Source organism: Porites lutea, chromosome 6 (assembly GCF_958299795.1).
Source record: "Porites lutea chromosome 6, jaPorLute2.1, whole genome shotgun sequence".
NCBI classification, from domain to species: domain Eukaryota; kingdom Metazoa; phylum Cnidaria; class Anthozoa; order Scleractinia; family Poritidae; genus Porites; species Porites lutea.
In genome coordinates, this window is record NC_133206.1 from 2,787,172 (window position 1) to 2,807,618 (window position 20,447).

The window sequence follows — 20,447 nt, forward strand, 5'->3', positions numbered from 1 at the left end:
ATCAAATCATTTTTCTCACTGGCTGCCTTCTTTTAAAGGTACTTTTGTGTCTGTTTATCCGTTGTAAATTCCCACGATATGTGCTACACCGGGGAAAACTATAGAGGTACCTTGTTGATCCTTGTTAAGTCACTTGTTTAACGGATGTCTTACAAGACGTGTATGTCTAGGTTGATATTAAATACGATTAAATTTTACAAACAGCTGGCATTTGAAAATGCGCTCGTCTCGTCAAGAAACCATTGCTGAGAGTTGCGCTCAGAAAACATCGAGCATGCACACCAATCAATAAGGACAAAATCGTGATAAAACTATTTCAACAGTGAGTACTTAAAGCCTTTAAGTAACTTCTGCGCCTCAGTCAAATCAGTATAAAATGAACTTAAGCGAAATAGATTCAGAGAAGATCGACCCAAGCGAGTTGCCCTCAGTGTACTCTTGCCCGCACGAACCAGTCTATACATGGATTTTAACTGAAACGGCCGCTTTCTATGTTACAATCACCACAAAATCTATCGCTAGTCCTTTCGCGGTGCTGTTAAACCTCTTAATTATCGTTGCAGTGAGGAATCGAAGAGCTTTGCAAAAAAACTCAAACATTTTGTTAAGTAGCATGGCCGTTGCGGATCTTCTAGTGGGTGCGGTTTCGATGCCTCTAACTATTGCGTCGGATATACTTCTCCTCCGTGAGAAGTTGAGCCTTAAAATTTGTAAGATTGCAGGTGCAAATCAAATAGTGCTTTACAGCGCCGTTAGTTCATCCTTTTATCATTTGACTTTCATTGCCTGGGAACGCTACGTAGCGATAGTAAAGTGGACCAACTACAAGAACATTATCACAAAAACCCGCCTCAAAATTTGCGCAGTGGTGGCGTGGGTGCTTGCTGCTATAGCGGCTATTGTTTTACTTATCTTGAGCGTTGCTGAGGTCGATCAGAAGGTCATAGCTGGCTTGAGTATTTTCTCTGCTAGTAAGACGGTGCTTTGTGTCGCCATTATCGGTTATTGCTACATTACGCTTTACCTCTGTGTGCGCAAACGAAAAAATAACGAGATCAACGAAGTTTCTGTGCGAGCAAACGCCAAGCTGGAGAAGTCCATCGCCAAAGCGACTGGCACAGTTACAGCGGTTTTGCTAGTCTCCTATGTCCCGTCAATCATCGCTCTTTTCTTGGGAGATGCTGTTCCTTTCCTTCGTACAAGCTCATATTTTCGTTGGTCGGAGTTGTTGATCCAGATGAATTCCTTTTTCAACCCAATAGTCTACTGCTTCGCGATGAATCGCACCTTCAGAAACGAGGTTCTTGAGATGATTAACTTGAACTCTGTACTACAGCTTGTATCACGTCCCAAGTTACCTAGTGTTAAACGAAGAAGGCAAGGACGTGAACCAGCTGTGGTCTGGGAAGAAGAAAACCAGCTTCACGGAGAAAAACAACAGCCTGACCGCCTTGCCAGACTTAGGTCATGTGATTCAACTGAGCTTGCTGACCCTCGTCCGATCCCTGGCGCCGTCGACTGTTCTCCATCTCCAACGTCTGAAGATCGCCGAGTCGTCCACGTCGATGTGCACCAGCCCAGTTTCAAAAAAAGAAAGCCATTGTTTCCCCAGTTTACTGGTAACTCCAATGAAATCAATCCAAGTCAAAGTGAAGAAAGAGGCGACGAGAGCTCTTCTGGCTGCACCCCACAACAAATGGCAGAAAGACCCAAACCATCGTGTAGTGAGGAACATGACATCTGTAGTGATGGAAACGGACCAAAAGCCGTGGCAGATGTTACTACAAACGAGGAACAAAGTCAATTTCATGACAACAATGATCGACCTCTTCCCACCAGTGAGCCATCAGAGCTGACAAGCCTTGCTCTACTTGGTAAAGAAAACCGGGCTATCTCAGTCCATGAAGATCGAGCTATACTCAGCAAGCAGAAACCCCAATTACGATACACTGGGGAGTCCACAATTAAGAACGCTGCTAAAACTGAGGACGAAAATGATTTTCTTAAAAATTTCCGTGATGCTTATGTTACAAGAGAAAGGTCCTGGCCTCGCCGAGTCCCTCTTGAGCTTACGCCTGTTTTAGGACGGCGAAATATTCAACTGAAAGGGGAACGTATTAATCGTCCAAAAACACGGTAACGTCAGAAGTAAGACTAGTGCAGTTAATTAAATAGAGGATATTACACGGTGGCGGGAAGATATGAATTTTCTTTTCGAGTGGCAAAACAATATTTTACGAACGAGCTCAGCGAGTGAGTAAAATATTGTTTTTGCCACTCGAAAATAAAATTCATATCTTCAAGCCGCCGTGTAATGTTCTTTTTATGATAAAGACAAAAAGACATTGATGAAATAATAGAGGGAAATTACCGAAATTGCGTCATCGATAAACTCACGTGTGAGATTATGGAAAATAAATCACTCGGGTCCCGGAATTTTACGAGTGGTATATTTTCCAATAAAACACTCTTGTCTATATAATAAACCAGATTAATCTCTGAGATAAAAGGGGTAGTGTTGTTAGAACATGTCTGTCAAGTTTTTTTTTTCAACAAGGGTATTACAATGCTTTGTTGAGAGACAGTAAAAACCCGCGTATAAGAACCTAGATTTTAAGAACCTGTTAGGCTAAGATTGTCCATTAAGACTCCTTTTACACAAGAACCTGTTTTAGCCTACATTTTTGAAGCCAGGTTCATATTTTGAGAAATTCAGTCAAACACTGAATACATAAATTTAATAGAACAAGCTCTATCAGTTAGTAAAATGTATAAACTTCATAAATGGCTTTAACATGCTTGGATTAAAGGGATTTTCCTACCGTATTACAATATTATGCATGCAATACCAAAAATAGGCCCAAAATAGGCCACACCCACAAATGACAAACACCTTATGTACTTTTAAAAATAAGAACCTGTTTAAGAACCTGAGGAACCTAATTTTCCAGTTAGTGCCATTTTTATACAAAGCTTTAGTTCTTAGCCTAGCTTGGAAAAGCTTAGGCTCTTTTACGAGGGTTCTTACAGTATTCAATCCTCTACGATAAAATCAGATGATCTTTTGAAGAAAGAACAAAGGGCAAACGATAGTGACAGTTTCAGTTTAGAAATAAGAGATTAAGACTTAAAAAGCGCGAATTTGTTTGCTCTCGGCCATCAGAGATGTTGGTGAGAAAGTCTCTTTTGCAGAGGCGGCGGAGCGTTTTGAAACTTGATGGGGGGGGGGGGCGTCATCTTTACACAGCCATGCACATAACCCTACTCAAATTTTCCAAAATGCCCTTTGCGTTGTTCCTTGGCACCAGGAAACCTTTTTGCAATCTTCACAGTGTCTTTAGTGTTCGTAATCCATTTCCGACAATGCATCCGTAGGCAGTTGTTCAGGCGGTCCTGCTTAATGGTGCCTCTTAGGTAGTTCTTGAGTCGTCAGCATAGCGGGGTAGAAGATGTATGGCGATATCACAGATAGCTACAGGTTATGCCAAATACATCCGTTAGAGTTTGTGGACCTCTCCTAACAGTGGTTTTGGGCACCAAAACACGGGGGGGGAGGCTCTGCCCAGGCAAAAATATTTTTGCCTGAGGGGTGGCTGGGCTACCGGGCCCCCCTGCTCCCCCGCCTATGTTTTGGATTTTTTTTTCATTGTTACTGACAAAAGATGACGCTGTCCTTTTAAAAGTGGCCGTAGTTTAGTACCTGACGCAGTCATAGCAAAGCCATATTAGTAGATTAAAAACTGTTATTGAGGATTAATTTCCATTATGATGTATGATAATGATTCCGAAGCAATGGAAAAGGAAAATTAAACAAAGTTTAAAAGTGAACCGCAAGTCAGACAAGGCTATAGAAAGAATGAACCTTGCATGTCAAGTTCGAGCTTTGACCAGTTAGTGTTCTAAACATGGTGCGCCCTCCATGGAAGTGTCAGTATCTCTTAAGGTACAGTAAAACGAGCAAAAGAAACGTGCAACTTGTTTTGCGACATTGCTGTAAAACGAGTTGAATATCGATGTTGCGCGATTTACTAGCCACGTTCAAACTTGTCTTGCAAACAATTCAGGTTGTTGAACTTCGCGCCTCACTCTACTATCCTAACACCTGGAACAGACTAAACAGGAAGGGACCAAGAGAATTTCAAATGTTGGAAAAAAGGAATTTCCATTCCCATGCAAAATACGCATGATTTGCTCGTTGGCACTCTATCGATAGGTGTACGTAGTTTATTTTCTCTGGTAAGCGTTGTAGACCATTGTACACTGTGAAAATGAATTGAGTCCGACTAATTAAGTTCGACGTCTGAATCAACTGTCGAACTGGCATCATTTGGGTCGACCTGCATGAAAAGTTATCGGCGTTTTCCTGAATTGGGCCTGATTACTGCAATTTTTCTGAATATATACGTGGACAAACAAGATGAATTAACTGCATTCTAAAACGTTTGCTTCAGTTCATTAAAGTCCTGAATTGTCTCGACTGGGCTTTGAAATTGAAAAGAGTAGACAGTATGGTTTCTTTGGTATGGCGCGGATTCTTGTTTCTTTGATAGTTAATCTTTTACTTCGGAGGCGTGTAAATAACGGGAGCCTGGTATCGGGTGCTGTGGTCAACAAAGGTGGGATTTCTGGGAACTTGGCGAGGTTGCGTAGCTATATGGGATGCTAGTCTACCGACTCCCCACTCTCCCCTCCCTGATGGTATTATGTTCTGTCGCTCTCTTCTCCCGTTACATAATTCCCAGTCTTCTCTGTGGAATGTCTGTCTTTCAAAGATAACAAAAATGATGTCTAAACCCGAAAGTCTGTGCAGTGAACTCCCCGCTTACATTTTGCATCCCCAACCCCACTTCTGACAAATTAATAAACCGAAAACCGAGAAGAAAAAAAAATCTAAATGAGAAACCAAATGTATTTATATTTGCAATCAACGATTCAGATTAAAAGACCGTGTTCGTTTCAAGGTCGTCTGTAGAGCAGATGGCAGATGTTCATCCGTTATCTTGGCAACTAATTTTAACATTAATTTTTTAGCTATTTTCTTGGGTAGTTTTACAATCCTATTTATGCATCTTATAATTCGTTAAGTCCCAACACTTTACAACTAGTGTACTTAATGTTTAATCAACGTGTTGAACATAGTCTATTTCGCAAAATGCAGACAGTGTTAAAGAAAACAAAACATGAGAGAACAAATGAAATATCAACAAACAGACCTTAAAGCGTTCACTTGGTAGCATTAATTTATCTAAAACCGTGTAATCTTGTCATCTGTGGCTTTCTTCTCTGCTCTTTCATTCAAATCGTAAAATGAAGAAAGATTTGTTGCTGTCTTTTCGGGAACATAATTTAATGACCGAGTCAATCGGAACTTTTACCCGCAAAAGTTTTCGAATTATATCTTAGGCCATCCCCATAAAATGTTTCGTTTCCCATCGCCCGACCGACCCATTTTTTTGGAAAAGTTAAAAAAAACAATTGAAACAAAAAATTTAACACCAATTGTCTTAATTTATCATCGATGCTTCGTTTTTGTAGCCCTTTTAGACATTTCATAGTCCTGTTAATATACATGTTTTACCATCTGATTATATCTTGCAGACTAAACGTGAGATTTAATATGCAATCATGTGTTCATTCTTTTTTTTTTTTTCGCCCGACCGACCGACCCACCTTCACGAGAGGGAGGGCGATGGGAAACAAAACATTTTATGGGGATGGCCTAATATACTATGATCTGATACCTCGAAAGTCCCGGTAAGGTTTCGGGGCCGGAATGCTGTTTAGTGTTTGCCTTGTTTGTATTTACAATCAAAGTTTCAATTATTTTGAAATTATACAATAACTAAACTATCAGTTAAAAAGGCAAAATTTACTAGTTGGTGAGCCAGGAACTGTGCTACTATTCTACGGGTTTTGATTTTAAAAATTGTCTTGGAGCCCGAAAAGTTTCCGGCCGGGGCCTTTCCGGGAACGTGCCCCGGAGATGTTTTCTCTTCGCCTCTTTCTCTCCGATAATGAATCCGAACAAAACTGCACAATTTGAAGGTCAAAGCACTTGTCCCTTTTCAAGTTTAACACTATCTAATTTTTTCCAAGGAGAAGAGAATTAACAGCTATGAGACTAATAAGATTTGCTTGGACGAGATCTTAATGTTTTCTTTGTAATTAAGTAGTATACAAAAACCTGTCAAACTTATAATTCTGGTATCTGGATGTCAAATTGAAGTTAACTTGTCAAAGATTATTTAATACTCCCTCCAAACTGTGTTCAAGACATTAAATATAACACGCGTGCCCTGTCCACACGTGCTGGTTAAAATCTTTTTTCGTTGCAAACTCACTTTTTAATGCCGTTTGACACCGTTCCACAAAAAGTGATGGAAACATGTATACAGCGAAAAGAGAATATGTCTTTAGGGTTTGGGGATTTCGCAAATACGAATTGAAAGGACCCATAACATGAATGTTTTGGAAACCGACGCAATAGCAAGAAGAAATTATAGTTTTGATCGTTTTGATTACTCTCTTAATATCTTTATTCTATTTTTCGTATAAATAATGAGAATTCAAAACTACATAGTGATGCGATATATATTTTTGTTAACTGAAACTGAAGCTTCCTGTTATGGTTCCTTTTTAGCAAGCTCTTCTGTTTTTACGCAATAGAATTAAAACTGTTTTACATATTTTGTCGGAAAATAATTAGGTCTGTTGCTCTAAACATTTCTAAAAATGCAAACCATTTTTCTTACAGCCTAACTTCTTTTTCTGAGGATAGACTTTAGACCTTATCGAACTCTGTGGGAAAAATTTTCCTCCTTCCTTTTTTAACAAGCTCTTCCATTTTTATGTAGAAAACGTATTGTTTCATACTGCTTTTAAATTTTATCGGAAAGCAATTAGGTCGGTTTCTCTAAACATTGTGTTTGAATTATCAAATCATGTTTCTCACTGGATGCCTTCTTTTAAAGCTAGTTTTGTGTCTGTTTATCCGTTGTCAATTCCCACGATATGTGCTACACCGGGAAAAACTATAGAGGTACCTTGTTGGATCCTTGTTAAGTCACTTGTTTAACGAGTGTCTCACAGGACGCGTATGTCTAGGCTGTTATTATATACGATTAAATTTTACAAACAGCTGGCATTTGAAAAGGCGCTCGTCTCGTCAAGAACCCAATGCTGAGAGTGGCGCTGAGATAACCTCGACCATGCACAGCAATCAATAAGGACAAAATCGTGATAAAACGATTTCAACAGTGAGTACTTAAAGCCTTTAAGTAACTTCCGCGCCTCGATCAAATCAACATAAAATGAATTTAAGCGAAATAGATTCAGAGACGATCGACCGAAGCGAGTCGCCTTCAGAATATTCTTGCCCCTACGAACCAGTCTATACATGGATTTTAACCGAAAAGGCCGCCTTCTATGTTACAATCACCACAAAATCTATCGCTAGTCCTTTCACGGTGCTGTTAAACCTCTTAATTATCGTTGCAGTGAAGAATCGAAGAGCGTTGCAAAAAAACTCAAACATTTTGTTAAGTAGCATGGCCGTTGCGGATCTTCTAGTGGGTGCGGTTTCCATGCCTCTAACTGTTGCGTCGGATATACTTCTCCTCCGTGAGAAGTTGAGCCTTAAAATTTGTAAGATTGCAGGTGCAAACCAAATAGTGCTTTACAGCGCCGTTAGTTCGTCCTTTTATCATTTGACTTTCATTGCCTGGGAACGCTACGTAGCGATAGTAAAGTGGAGGAACTACAAGAGCATTATCACAAAAACCCGCCTCAAGATTTGCGCAGTGGTGGCGTGGGTGCTTGCTGCTATAACGGCTATTCTTGTACCTATCTTGAGCGTTGCTGAGGTCGATCAGAGAGTCATAGTGGCCTTGAGTATCTTCTCTGCTAGTAAGACGGTGCTATGCGTCGCCATTATCGGTTATTGCTACATTACGCTTTACCTGTATGTGCGCAAACGAAAAAATAACGAGATCAACCAAGTTTCTGCCCGAGCAAACGCCAAGCTGGAGAAGTCCATCGCCAAAGCGACTGGCACAGTTACAGCGGCTTTGCTAGTCTCCTATGTCCCATCAATCATCGTTCTTTTCTTGGGAGATGCTGTTCCTTTCCTTCGTACAAGCTCATATTTTCGTTGGTCAGAGTTGTTGATCCAGATGAATTCCTTTTTCAACCCAATAGTCTACTGCTTCGCGATGAATCGCACCTTCAGAAGCGAGGTTCTTGAGATGATTAACCTGAACTCTGTACTACAGCTTGTATCACGTCCCAAGTTACCTAGTGTTAAACGAAGAAGGCGAAGAAGTGAACCAGCTGTAGTCTTGGAAGAAGAAAACCAGCTTCACGGAGAAAAACAACAGCCTGACCGCCTTGCCAGACTTAGGTCATGTGATTCAATTGAGCTTGCTGACCCTCGTCCGATCCCTGGCGCCGTCGACAGTTCTCCATCTCCAGCGTCTGAAGATCGCCGAGTCGTCTTTGTCAATGTACACCAGCCCAGTTTCAAAAGAAGAAAGCCATTGTTTCTTCAGTTTACTGGTAACTCCAATGAAATCAATCCAAGTCAAAGTGAAGAAAGAGGCGACGAGAGCTCTTCTGGCTGCACCCCACAACAAACGGCAGAAAGACCCAAACCATCGTGTAGTGAGGAACATGACATCTCTAGTGATGGAAACGGACCAAAAGCCGTGGCAGATGTTACTACAAAAGAGGAGCAAAGTCAATTTCATGACAACAATGATCGACCTCTTTCCACCACTGAGCCATCAGAGCTGACAAGCCTCGCCCTACCTGGTAAAAAGAACCGGGCTATCTCAGTCCATGAAAATCAAGCTATACTCAGCAAGCAGAAACCCCAATTTCGATACACTGGGGAGAACGCTGCTAAAACTGAGGACGAAAATGATTTTCTTAAAGATTTCCGTGATGCTGATGTTACAAAAGAAAGGTCCTGGCCTCGCCGAGTCCCTCTTGAGCTTACGCCTGTTTTAGGACGGCGAAATATTCAGCTGAAAGGGGAGCGTACTAATCGTCCAAAAACACGATAACGTAAGAAATGAAAGTAATGCAGTTAATTAAACCAGATAAATCTCTGAGATAAAAGGGGTAGTGTTGCAAGAACATGTCTATCAAGTTTTTTTTCAAAAAGGGAACCGTAAAATTCCGAAAATAAGTCCCTCCATGTATAAGCCCCTCCAAATATAAGCCCCCCCAAAAAAACTCGTAACGCAAAAAACCCTCCATTAAATCGCCCCTCCAAATACAGGCGCCCACGGGGGCTTGTACTTGGAAATTGCCCTCAAATACAAAGTAAAACAAAGCAAAAACGGTAAATTTCCTCCAACTATAAGGCTAGCCCAATCGATTTTGAAATGCAAATTTCCCTCCGTAGATAAGCCCTTCCAAAAATAAGCCCTTCAAAAAGGGCCTTTGAAAAATATAAGTCCCGGGGCTTATTTTCTGAATTTTACGTTATTACAATGCTTTGTTGAGAGACAGTAAAAACCCGCGTATAAGAACGTAGATTTTAACAACCTGTTTAGGCTAAGGTTGTGCATTTAGACTCCTTTTACATAAGAACCTGTTTTAGCCTACATTTTTGAAGCCAGGTTCATATTTTGAGAAATTCAGTCAAACACTAAATACACAAATTTGATAGAACAAGCTCTACCAGTTGGTAAAATGTAATAAACTTTATAAATGGCTTTAACATGCTTGGATTAAAGGGATTTTCATACCGTATTACAATATTATGCATGCAACACCAAACATAGGCCACACCCACCAATAACAAACACCTTATATATTTTTAAAAAATAAGAACCTGTTTAAGAACCTGAGTATCCTAATTTTCTAGTTAGCACCATTTTAATACGAACCTTTTTAGCCTAGCTTGGAAAAGCTTAGGTTCTTATACGAGGGTTTTTACAGTATTCAATCCACTACGATAAAATCAGATGATCTTTTGAAGAAAGAGCAAAGGGAAAAAAGACAGATTCAGTTTAGAAATAAGAGATTAAGACTTAAAAAGGGCGAATTTGTTTGCTTTCGGCCATCAGAGACCATTATTTCTCATTCGCCGTTGGTGAGAAAGTCCGGCTCTTTTACAGAGGCGGCGGAGCGTCTTGAAACGTGATTGGGGGGTGGGTTATCTTTACACAGCCATGCACATACTCATGGTCAAATTTTCCAAAATGCCCTTTGCGTTGTTCCTTGGCACCAGGAAACCTCTTTGCAATCTTCACAGTGTCTTTTGTGGTCGTAATCCATTTCTGACAATGCATCCGTAGGCATTTGTTCAGGCGGTCCTGCTTAATGGTGCTTTTTAGGTAGTACTTGAGGCGTCAGCAGAGCGGGGCAGAAGATGTACGTTCTGTAGTTGCTGATGTCACAGATAGCTACAGGTTATGCCAAATACATCCTTTAAAGTTTGTGGACCTCTCCTAACAGTGGTTTTCGGCACCAAAACGTGGGGGGGCTCTGCCTACCCAAAACATTTTGCCTGGGGGTAAGCGGCGCTCCCGCCCTCACTGCTCCGCCGGCTATGTTTTGGATCTTTTTTTTTTCATTGTTTCTGACAAAAGATGACACTGTCCTTTTAAAAGTGGCCGTTGTTAAGTACCTCACGCCGTCATAACAAAGCCATATTTAACAGATTAAAAACTTTTATTAAACATTAATTGCCATTATGATGTATGATGATGATTCTGAAGGGATGGAAAATGAAAATGAAACCAAGTCTAAAAGTGAACCGCAAGTCAGAGAAGGCTATAGAAAGAATGAACCTTGCATGTCAAGTTCGAGCTTTGACCAGTTAGTATTATAAACATGGTGCGCTCTCCATGGAAATGTCAGTATCTCTTAAGGTACAGTAAAACGAGCAACAAAAACGTGCAACTTGTTTTGCAACATTGCTGCAAAACGAGTTGAATATCGATGTTGCGCGTTTTACTAGCCGCGTTCAAACTTGTCTTGTAACATCTCAGGTTGTTGAACTTCGCGCCGCACTCTACTATCCTAACGTCTGGATCAGGCTAAACAACAAGGGACTAAGAGACTGTCAAATGTTGGAAAAAACGAATTTCATTCCCATGCAAAATAAGTATAATTTGCTTGTTGGCACTCTATCGACAGGTATACCTAGTTTATTATCTCTGCTAAGCGTTGTAGACCGTGAAAATTAATTGAGTCCGACTAATTAAGTTCGACGTCTGAATCAACCGTCGAACTTGTATCATTTGGGTCGACCTAAATAGGTATTAAGTTCGGTACATGAAAAGTTCGACGTTTCCCTGAATTGGGCCTGATTACTGCAATTTTTCTGAATATATACGCTGACAAGCAAGCTGAATTAAGTGCATTCTAAAACGTTTACTTCAGTTAATTAAAGTGCTGAATTGTTCTCGACTGGGCTTTGAAATTGAAAACAGTAGTGTGGTTTCTTTGGTATGGCGCGTTTTCTTGTTTAACGTGTTAAGCACCCAGAACCGAGCGGAGGGCGTTGTCCACCTCGGCCTATAACACCCTCCTCCTCGACCGGCATAATTATTCATATACTACTCAGCCTCATTCAACAATTGCTTTATTATTCATTCAAAATAATTCCAAGTTTAAAAGCTAAAACATGCTTACCTCCGTCGATGTTAAGTTTATTTCGATAGTGCATCGTTATCGGGAAGTTTAGGAGATAAAAGGCTGTTCAGGTCTGCAAATATACCGATGTCGTCCGTCGAGTTGTCTTTTTGCTGTTCTTGCTATGTTTTTATGCTTTTAGTTCGCCGTGAAACGAGTTAAATGTTCCGCCATTACTCACTTGGAAAACTAAACTTCGTCCTCAGGTCGTCTCGGTTAACGGTTCAATAATCTGCAAGTTTGTTGCACTTTTGACGTCATCGGTTCGATATGGCAAAATTCTTCCAAATTTGATCAACAGTAGCTGGTTATGATGAATTATGCGTGTGATTTTAGCCAATCAGAAACAGAGAAATATTTTGAATGAATAATAGAACAACGTAATAATAATGTAGATGTGTGCTTTGGTAGAAGTAGCATTTGTTCAATAAAATGTGTAAGATGGTAAAAATTTTGAAACACCCTGTGTTGTTCTCACTTTGTCATGAAATATTTCTTCTCGACAGGGGGGGTTGGGGGTTGGGTGGAGGGACTAAAATATCCGTCCTGTATGGGGCAACACCCCCTTTTTTTTTATTTCAACTCCTCTTTAAGGCAATAAATAAAATAATAAAAGAATTAATATCCTCCGCTGTTTTTAGGACCCTGTTAAGAACAAACTGGCTCCAAATGTTATACCATTTTCAGGACACAGTGGCCAAAAAAATCATTCTCAGTGCAGCGTCTCCCCGGGGGAACACGAACAAATTAGCTGAAGTCCTTCCCTCCCTAGCTTCAGTTCTATGTACAAATCGAAACTCGATAGTTTTCGCTTCTTAATAGTTCTTATACTTTTGGTACTTCGTTTTAATCCTCTCAGCGCCTGGTATTCTGATCTGAAAAGAACCCTTAACACCAGGCATGTTTAACAAAATGTGGGTAGACATCTATAAACAAATTCAATGAATTAAATGGATTTGTTCTGCAAGTTCGAATTGCTAAATATAAGACTTTTTTTCAGATGATTTTAATTTTCTGGCGGTCTTTTGTGAAAAACATCGTTGTGAATGTTTTGACGGCCGTCCTCTTAGCAAAATAGCCCCGCCCATTTGGAAAAGTCCGTGTTTGTTTCAAGATTTGCAGTGTAAAGCAGATGGCACTTCTTTTGTCCGTTATCATGGCATCTAATTTTGGCATTTCTCCTTTATTTCCTGTGCTTTGGGTACGTTTAAAATCCTATTTGTCAATCTTATGAATTGTTAAATCCCTAGACTTCAATACATGTGTCCTTAGGCTCCGTCCACACGTTTCCGGATATTTTTGAAAACAGAGATTTTTTTTCCGTATAAGCCTTCCGTCCACACGTAAGCGGTTTTTTTCGGACATCAAAAACGCAGGTTTTCGAAAGTGGTCCCCAGGGTGGAGTGTTTTGAAAACTCTGGATTATCGTTGTCATGTATCAACAAATGGACCTTAGTATAGCTAAACCGTGCAATCTTAAATCTTGTAGTGTTTTTTCTGTTCTTGATTTATTCATATCGTAAACCGAACAATAGGGCCATTTATACGAGGAAAAATAAGACGCGTCTTACATAAGACGCGTCTTAAATAAGACGCGAACTGTACCATTTATACGAGCATGTCTTATCTAATAAGACGCGTCTTAGCTAAGCCGCGTCTTATTTTAGACGAAATGTGCCGTTTATACGGAAAGTTCGCGTCTTATGTAAGACGCGTCTTATTTTTCCTCGTATAAATGGCCCTAATGATTCGTTTCTGTCTATTAAGGGGGGCAAATTAACGAGCCATTGCTCGTCAAGTCCGGCGGAGCTTTTCCCCACCCACGAAATTTCCGAACTGTGTCGTATGTAACGTAGTCTGATCCTGACGACGTCATCTTCCCTTTTCTTTTTGATCATAAATCGAAACGAAACTTTTGAACATAACGTTCAAAGCACTTGTCCCATCTTTCTCTCATACACTGCCTAATTTTATCTGCGGAAGAGGGATAATTAATTTTTTTTTTTTTTAAATTAAGTGATGGAAGTTGGGGTACACGGAAACCTGTGAAAATTATTAAGCGTAAAGACCACGAGAAATCTCTGGTTTTTCCTCAAGGGTAGCACTTAGCGAACAAATCACGCGAAGCCGCGTGAACTCCACGGAAACCTGTCAGTCGTATAATTCTGGTTTCTGTATGTCGAATGAAGTTAAATTGTCAAACATTCTTCCATATTCCTTCACAAATGTGTTCAACATATTAGATATAACACGCACTGCACTGGAAGTTAGGGAAAAGAACGCCTCGTCCACAGAGGCAGATGCAGCAGATGATTCTAATTGGCTGGGGTTTTTTGCTAAAAATGTCAAAAATGTTCAATTTTCACCACTCTTTACTTAGTAAAATAGTCCATAAAAATTTTTTTAAGACGTTGTTCGTTTGAAGATCTCAGACGAACTGATAAGCAGATACTCGTTTTGTTTTTCTGTTATCATGGTAGCTGATTTTAACATCCCTTTCTAATTTCCTGTTCTTTGGGATGTTTGGTGTTTTACGAAAACGTGTGTTTATAGTTCGTGGAACTATAAACACGCTTTGGAAGCTACGTCAAACCTAAGGAAGAAATACGCATCTTCCACACGTGCGCACTGATGCCCGTTACAATCTTTTGTTTTTGTTCAGTTTTCTTTAGAAGCCGACCTAATGATACGCTTTGACGCATATCTACCAAGAGAGAAAAAAAAAAGAAAAAAGTGTTAACGACGTAGAATAAAATTTAATTATATAGGATGGATCGGTTTTTCGTAAACGCGAAAACAGCATGTAATGCCAGGTTTCGAAAACGATTCAGTGTAGAAGAAGGAACAGTTGTGAAAGTTTTTAATCCTGCTATTTTCAATCATTTTCTTTTTTTAAACCAGGTGAATCTCTGAAAACTTCATACGACATCAACAAATCACAGTTAGTATTTAACTATGTTTTTTGTTTCTTATGAGGGATTTTCTGATTGCTCAAATAAATTTTCAACTGTCCAACTTTCTCTTGAAAGTAATTGTTCTGCTCCCTGTTTCTTTCTTTTTTTCTCGCAAGATAGTTTATAAAACTGGTTGACATGGCTTTAAACATCTTTTTCGGGCGAAAACGATTGGAATACGCTACGTGTGGACGAGTATTTTTTTCGAAAACGGAGAAAAGAATCTCCATTTCTAAAAATAAAAGAATACGTGTGGAAGGGACCTTAGTGTTGTCTGGAAATGGTCATGGTGGCTATCGGAAATAATCGAACATTGCCGCTCATTACGCAAAATGCAGTTAGTGATAAAGAAAAACAAACGTGGAAGAACAAAGGAAATATCAGAAACAGACCTTATTTCGCGTATAGCATTCATGTTAATGTATAGCAAAAGCGTGTAATCTTGACAGTGTAGTGTTTTTTTTTCTCTTCTCTTCATTATTTATTCGAATCGTAACCTGAACGGTGATTTGTTTCCTCTTTTTCGGGGGGATAAATTAATGAGCCAGCGAGTTGTGGAGATAAGAGCTTTGACTGACCCTCGAAATTTCCGAATTGTTTCGTATGGAAAATAATCCGATCCTTAGGACGTCTTCTCTTCCCTGTTCTTTCTGATCATAAATCGAAACGAAACAGTTGAATTTAACTTTAAAAGAGCTTTTCCCCTCTTGCCCTTATAAACCTCCTAATTTTAACTGTGGAGCGCTGAAGCGATAATTAACACCTTCGAGATCAAGAGTAGGATGTGCGTGGATAAGGTCTTTGTTGTTGTTGCTTTTCTGTTTTTTTTTTTTTTTTTTAATTAACTGAATAAAGTGAGAACGCAAGGAAACCTTTAAAAATAGCTGATTTAGATTATAGACTTGGACTAGTCCCTTGTTTTTCCTTGTACTGTTCCTTCAAGGATAGTAGAGCGAGCAAATCACGCTAGCCCCTTGAAAATCGCCCCACGCGAGAAAGGCGAGACACCGCGCCCACTAAGTTTACAAAAACCTGTCAATCGTATTATTGTGGTTTCTGGATGTCGAATGAAGTGAAATTGTCAAATATTCTTCCATACTCTCTCCAAAATGTGTTCATCATATTACATAACACTGGTTGAAAGTTAGGGAAAACAACGCCTCGCCCATAATTGCTAGTTTGAATCTTTTGTTTGTTTGTTTTTTTTGCGAACCCACTTCCTGATACAGTTTGACACGATCCCACAAAAAAATGATTGAAAAGTGTTAACGAAGTAAAAAGAATATGTCTTTCAGGGTGGAACATTTCGATAGCACGAATTAAGACGACTCATGATGCCGCCTGAATGAATGAATAATGAAAGGTTTCGAAAACGAAGCGATATGAAAAAAGTGATAGTTTTGGTCGTTTTGATTATTTTCGTAATTTTTTTTTGTATGTGTGTAAGTCATGCAAATCTTTGCGAAACCGCACACGAAATTAGTAAAGCACAACTGAGACCGCTACCTTTTTCGTAGTTGTGAGGAAAAGCTTCCTGTTCCCTTTTTTTACAAGCTCTTCTTTTTTTGTCGAAAACTTACTGTTTAATGCTGCTATTAAATATTATTGGAAAGCAATTTGTTTGGGTGCTTTAAACACTGCGTTCCAAACAGCAAACCATTTTTTTCACTGGCTGCCCTTGATCTTTTTAAGAAAGCTTTTTTGTCTTTTATTTGTTGTAACTTCCCGCAATGTGTTCTACATCAGAGAAATCTACGTAGGTTACTAATGGATCCTCATTAAGGTACGTGTTTAACGTGTCCGTTGCAAGTCACATGCGTCATTTCCTCTAGTTGACTTTTCGTCAATCTTCATGATAAATGCGATAAAATTTTGCAAACAACTAGCATTTGAAAACGCACTCGTCTTTGCGATGTTCAAGAACCCACTGCAGGGAGCTCCGCTCAGAAAATGACGACCATGGACACCGAATCAGTCAAGAGACAATCGTGGTAAAACTAATTTGAGCGGTGAGTACTTCAAGCCGTCCGCGCCGTAATCAAATCAGCATAAAAATGAATTTAAACGAAACAGATTCACACAATATCGATCCAAATGAGTCGCCTTCAGTGTACTTTTGCCCGGCCAAACCAATCTATATATGGATTCTTACTGAAACGGCCGCCTTCTATGTTTCAATCACCACAAAATCCATCGCTAGCCCTTTCACTGTGTTGTTAAACCTTTCAATTATCGTTGCGGTATGGAGGCGGAGAGCGTTGCAAAAAAACTCAAACATTTTGTTAGCTAGCATGGCCGTTGCGGATCTTCTAGTAGGTGCAGTTTCCATGCCTCTAACTACTGCTTTGGATATACTTCTCCTCCGTAAGAATTTGAGCCTTACGATTTGTAAGATTGCAGGTGCAAATCAAATAGTGCTTTACAGTGCTGTTAGTTCGTCCTTGTATCATTTGACTTTCATTGCCTGGGATCGCTACGCAGCGATAAAGAGGTGGAGGAGCTACAAAATCGTTGTCACAAAGACCCGACTCAAAATTTGTGCAGTGATTGCCTGGCTGTTTGCTGTCACAACAGCTTGTTGTATACCTATTTTGTGGGTTGCTGAGGCCGATCAGAGAGTCATAGCTCTCTTGAGTATCTTCTCCGCTGGGAAAACGGTGCTAAGCGTCGCCATTATCGGTTATTTCTACATCTCGCTTTACTTGTCAGTTCGCAAACTAAACGATAACAAAATCAGCAACGTTTCTGCTCCAGTCAACGCCAGGATGGATAGGACCATCGCCAAAGCGACTAGTACAGTCATAGTTGCTTTGCTAGTCTCGTATGTCCCTTCAATCATCGTTCTTTTCTTTGGAGATGCTGTTCCTTTTCTTCGTACAAGCTCATATTTTCGTTGGTCGCAGTTGTTGATCCAGATGAATTCTCTTTTCAACCCAATAGTTTACTGCTTTTCCATGAATCGCACCTTCAGAAACGAGGTTTTTGAGATGATTAACCTGAAAGTTGTCATAGAGCTTGTATCACGTCCCAAGTTACCTGTAAAACGGCATACCAGGAGAAGACGTGAACCGGCTGTGGTCTTAGAGGAAGAAAACGAGTTCCAAGGAGAAAACCAACGGGCTGGCCGCCTTGCCAGATCGAGATCATGTGATTCGATTGAGCTTGCTGACCCTTGTCGTCAGCTTCCTGGTGCTGTCGACAGCCCACCACCTGCAACGACTGAAGGAGTCCGGGTCATTTGCGTCGAAGTTCATCAGCCCAATCTCGAGAGAAGAAAGCCACGATTGCTCCGGTTTCCTGGTACCTCCAATGAAGTGAATCCGAGTGAAAGTAAAGAAAGAAATGACGAGAACCCGTCTAACTGCACCCTACAGCAAAAGAAAGAAAAAACCATCTCATCGTGTGGTGAGGACGATGACATCTGTAGTGATGGAAACAGACCAAAAGCCGCGGCGAGTGGAACTACAAAAAGGGAAGAAAGTCACTTTGATGATGATAATGATCAGAACTTTCCTACCAATCAGCCAACAACGCTGCAAAGCCTTGTTCTACCTCGTGAAGAAAACAGGTTCATATCCGTCCATGAAGATCAAGCTATACTCAATAGGCAAAAGCGACAAATCCGGTACACTGGGGCATCTGTAGAGGAGAACCCTGGCGAAACTGAAGACAGATATGATTGTCTTAAAGATTTCCCTGATACTGATGTGACAAGGGCGGGGTCCTGGCCTCGCCAGGTTGCTCTTGGGCTTACACCTGTTTTAGGAGGGCGAAATATTAAACTGGAAGAGATGAGTGGTCGTCCAAATACACGATAACTTAAAAACTAAAACTAATACGTTAAGAGAGATGAAGTGACAGTGTCATGGGAAAATTATCCTGTGAGTTTTTCTTTTTCTTTTTTTTTTTTAATACAATACTTTTTACTGACTTAAAGTAATATTCCTTCCGGGTAAAATCAAATTGAGTAAACGTTTAAAGAATAAATTACAATTATATAGTAACAACTGTTTCTCCTAAGAAAGGAATTTACACAAGTTAGAAAAGAATGAATTTTTTTGCCGCTAAGAACGTAGTAACAGTTTTATCTCAGAAAAATCAAGACTGATTGAAAACTTAGAAACCTCGCTCTAAGTTGCTAAAGATGATATTTTTTTCATCATGGACATTTAATAGATTTATTCGTTATTTTGGATGCAATTTTGCAACTATTTCTTATTTGCCATTGGTGGATAATTCATAGCCACATTGTTACTAATTCTTGATGGACAGATCTCAAACAACTACTGCTCCTTCACGAATATCTAATTGCAGTAAGCAGAAAATGTAAGTGCCTTGTTGTTTGGAATTAGTATTTCTTAGGGGTGAAACGAGAATCTGCCAAATTTGGGGGCAAACAGAAAAAGTCTAAACACGGCATAATGAATGGTAAATTGAAATGACGGCAATTGCGTGAGCCTTTGTTGAAAGGACAGAAAATGTCTGTATTAATTATTTTTAAAAACATATACAGAGATCAAAGGCAACCTATTCCAGAGTTTGCCTTCCGTAACAGTGAAAAACGGCCGCCCTCTCTTCCTCAGGCCACATGTAAACGTAAAAGTTGAGTGAGGTTCAACTTTTACGTACACCAGTGACCTTCCAAACAATAGGGACCTTTAGCATCAGGTTTTTCATGGGAAACGGCAAACCGCAAACCGCAAAATGTCACGTGACCATGGCCTTGCGGTCACGTTTGCAGTTTGCAGTTCACGTTTGAACCGCAGGAAGGGCTTCCAGCGGTAAGTGATTTACGGCAAGGTTTTTTGCCACAAAAAATTGTACAGCCTCGCGTTTAAAGGTATGAACTAGCTTTTTATATCCGTTTGCCATGTGTTTGTTGGATTTTTGATCTCGAATCAATGAATTATTGCTGATTTTTGGGCCATTAAAGTGATGCACTTCGACTTGATGAAAACAACATGGCGGCCCTAAACAATGAACGCGTAGTTCAAGTCAATTTTAAATTCCTTTCTGCCATACTAACAAAGGAAAGTATTCTGTTCCAATCCAGAGTTAATTTTTTTTTTCTATCTTGTTACTGAATTCATAACTTAACTCAGTCTCTGTTTGGTTCCAATTTTTAACGTATCACTCCGCGAATATCATTTTCTTTTGCTTATTTCTTTATACTGGGGAGCCCAGGCTTCATAAGCCTTCTGGTTTCTTCTTGGCTCCCTTGCAACCTTACAATTCCTATATGTATTCTTGTATTGTATTGTATTTTGGCTAAATAAAAATGAACTGAACTGAACTGAACTGAACGCCTTGCTAAAGTTTGAAATCTCGGCAACGCGAAACTGCAAACGCGTAACTGCGGTTTGCGGTTTGCGGTTTACCTGATGCTAAAGGTCTCTAATGTCTCTTTATTACGCGCGGAAGATTTACGTGTGTACGCACGAAAAAATTACGCGATAGTGGAAATCCACCTTAAGCGTAATAAACAGGTCCATTGTAGAATGTCGTGGCCTGGCATCTAAAATTACTCTTGTGCATCGTTTCTGGAGCCTGAAAGCCATACTAACGTTATCCTTATTGCACTCTGTCCAAGAGATACAACAAGACAGCGTTAGTTGCCTATTTAATAAGTTGTAGAATAATACACGCTCTCTTCTAGGAAGATCGACGACTTAATTCTATTCAATATACGAGTACGCTTAGATATTTTCTTCGACAGGGAATCTATGTGGTTATCAAAACTAAGCTGCTCATCAAGTTCAAATCCCACTGATAACTTAACGCTATCAACTTGCTCTAGTCGAGTCCCATTTAACTCAGTATTGAGCTGCTTCTTCCTTGTGGTAAGCT

General features: G+C 39.9%; 2 protein-coding genes across 2 annotated transcripts in view; both read left to right on the forward strand.

Annotated features, from left to right (window-relative positions):
• Window positions 1-20,447, forward strand: part of LOC140942381 (uncharacterized) — a 49,387-nt gene that overhangs the window by 17,732 nt on the left and 11,208 nt on the right. The gene's annotated exons all lie outside the window — the stretch shown is intronic.
• Window positions 16,334-18,418, forward strand: LOC140940596 (uncharacterized). Its single transcript, XM_073389593.1, has one exon. The coding sequence runs from the start codon at window positions 16,655-16,657 to the stop codon at window positions 18,416-18,418; it is 1,764 nt and encodes a 587-aa protein (XP_073245694.1). The 5' UTR covers window positions 16,334-16,654.

What these genes read in the sequence shown, in the direction of transcription:
- LOC140940596 (XM_073389593.1), top strand. Translation starts at nt 16,655, where the DNA reads ATGAATTTAAACGAAACAGATTCACACAATATCGATCCAAATGAGTCG.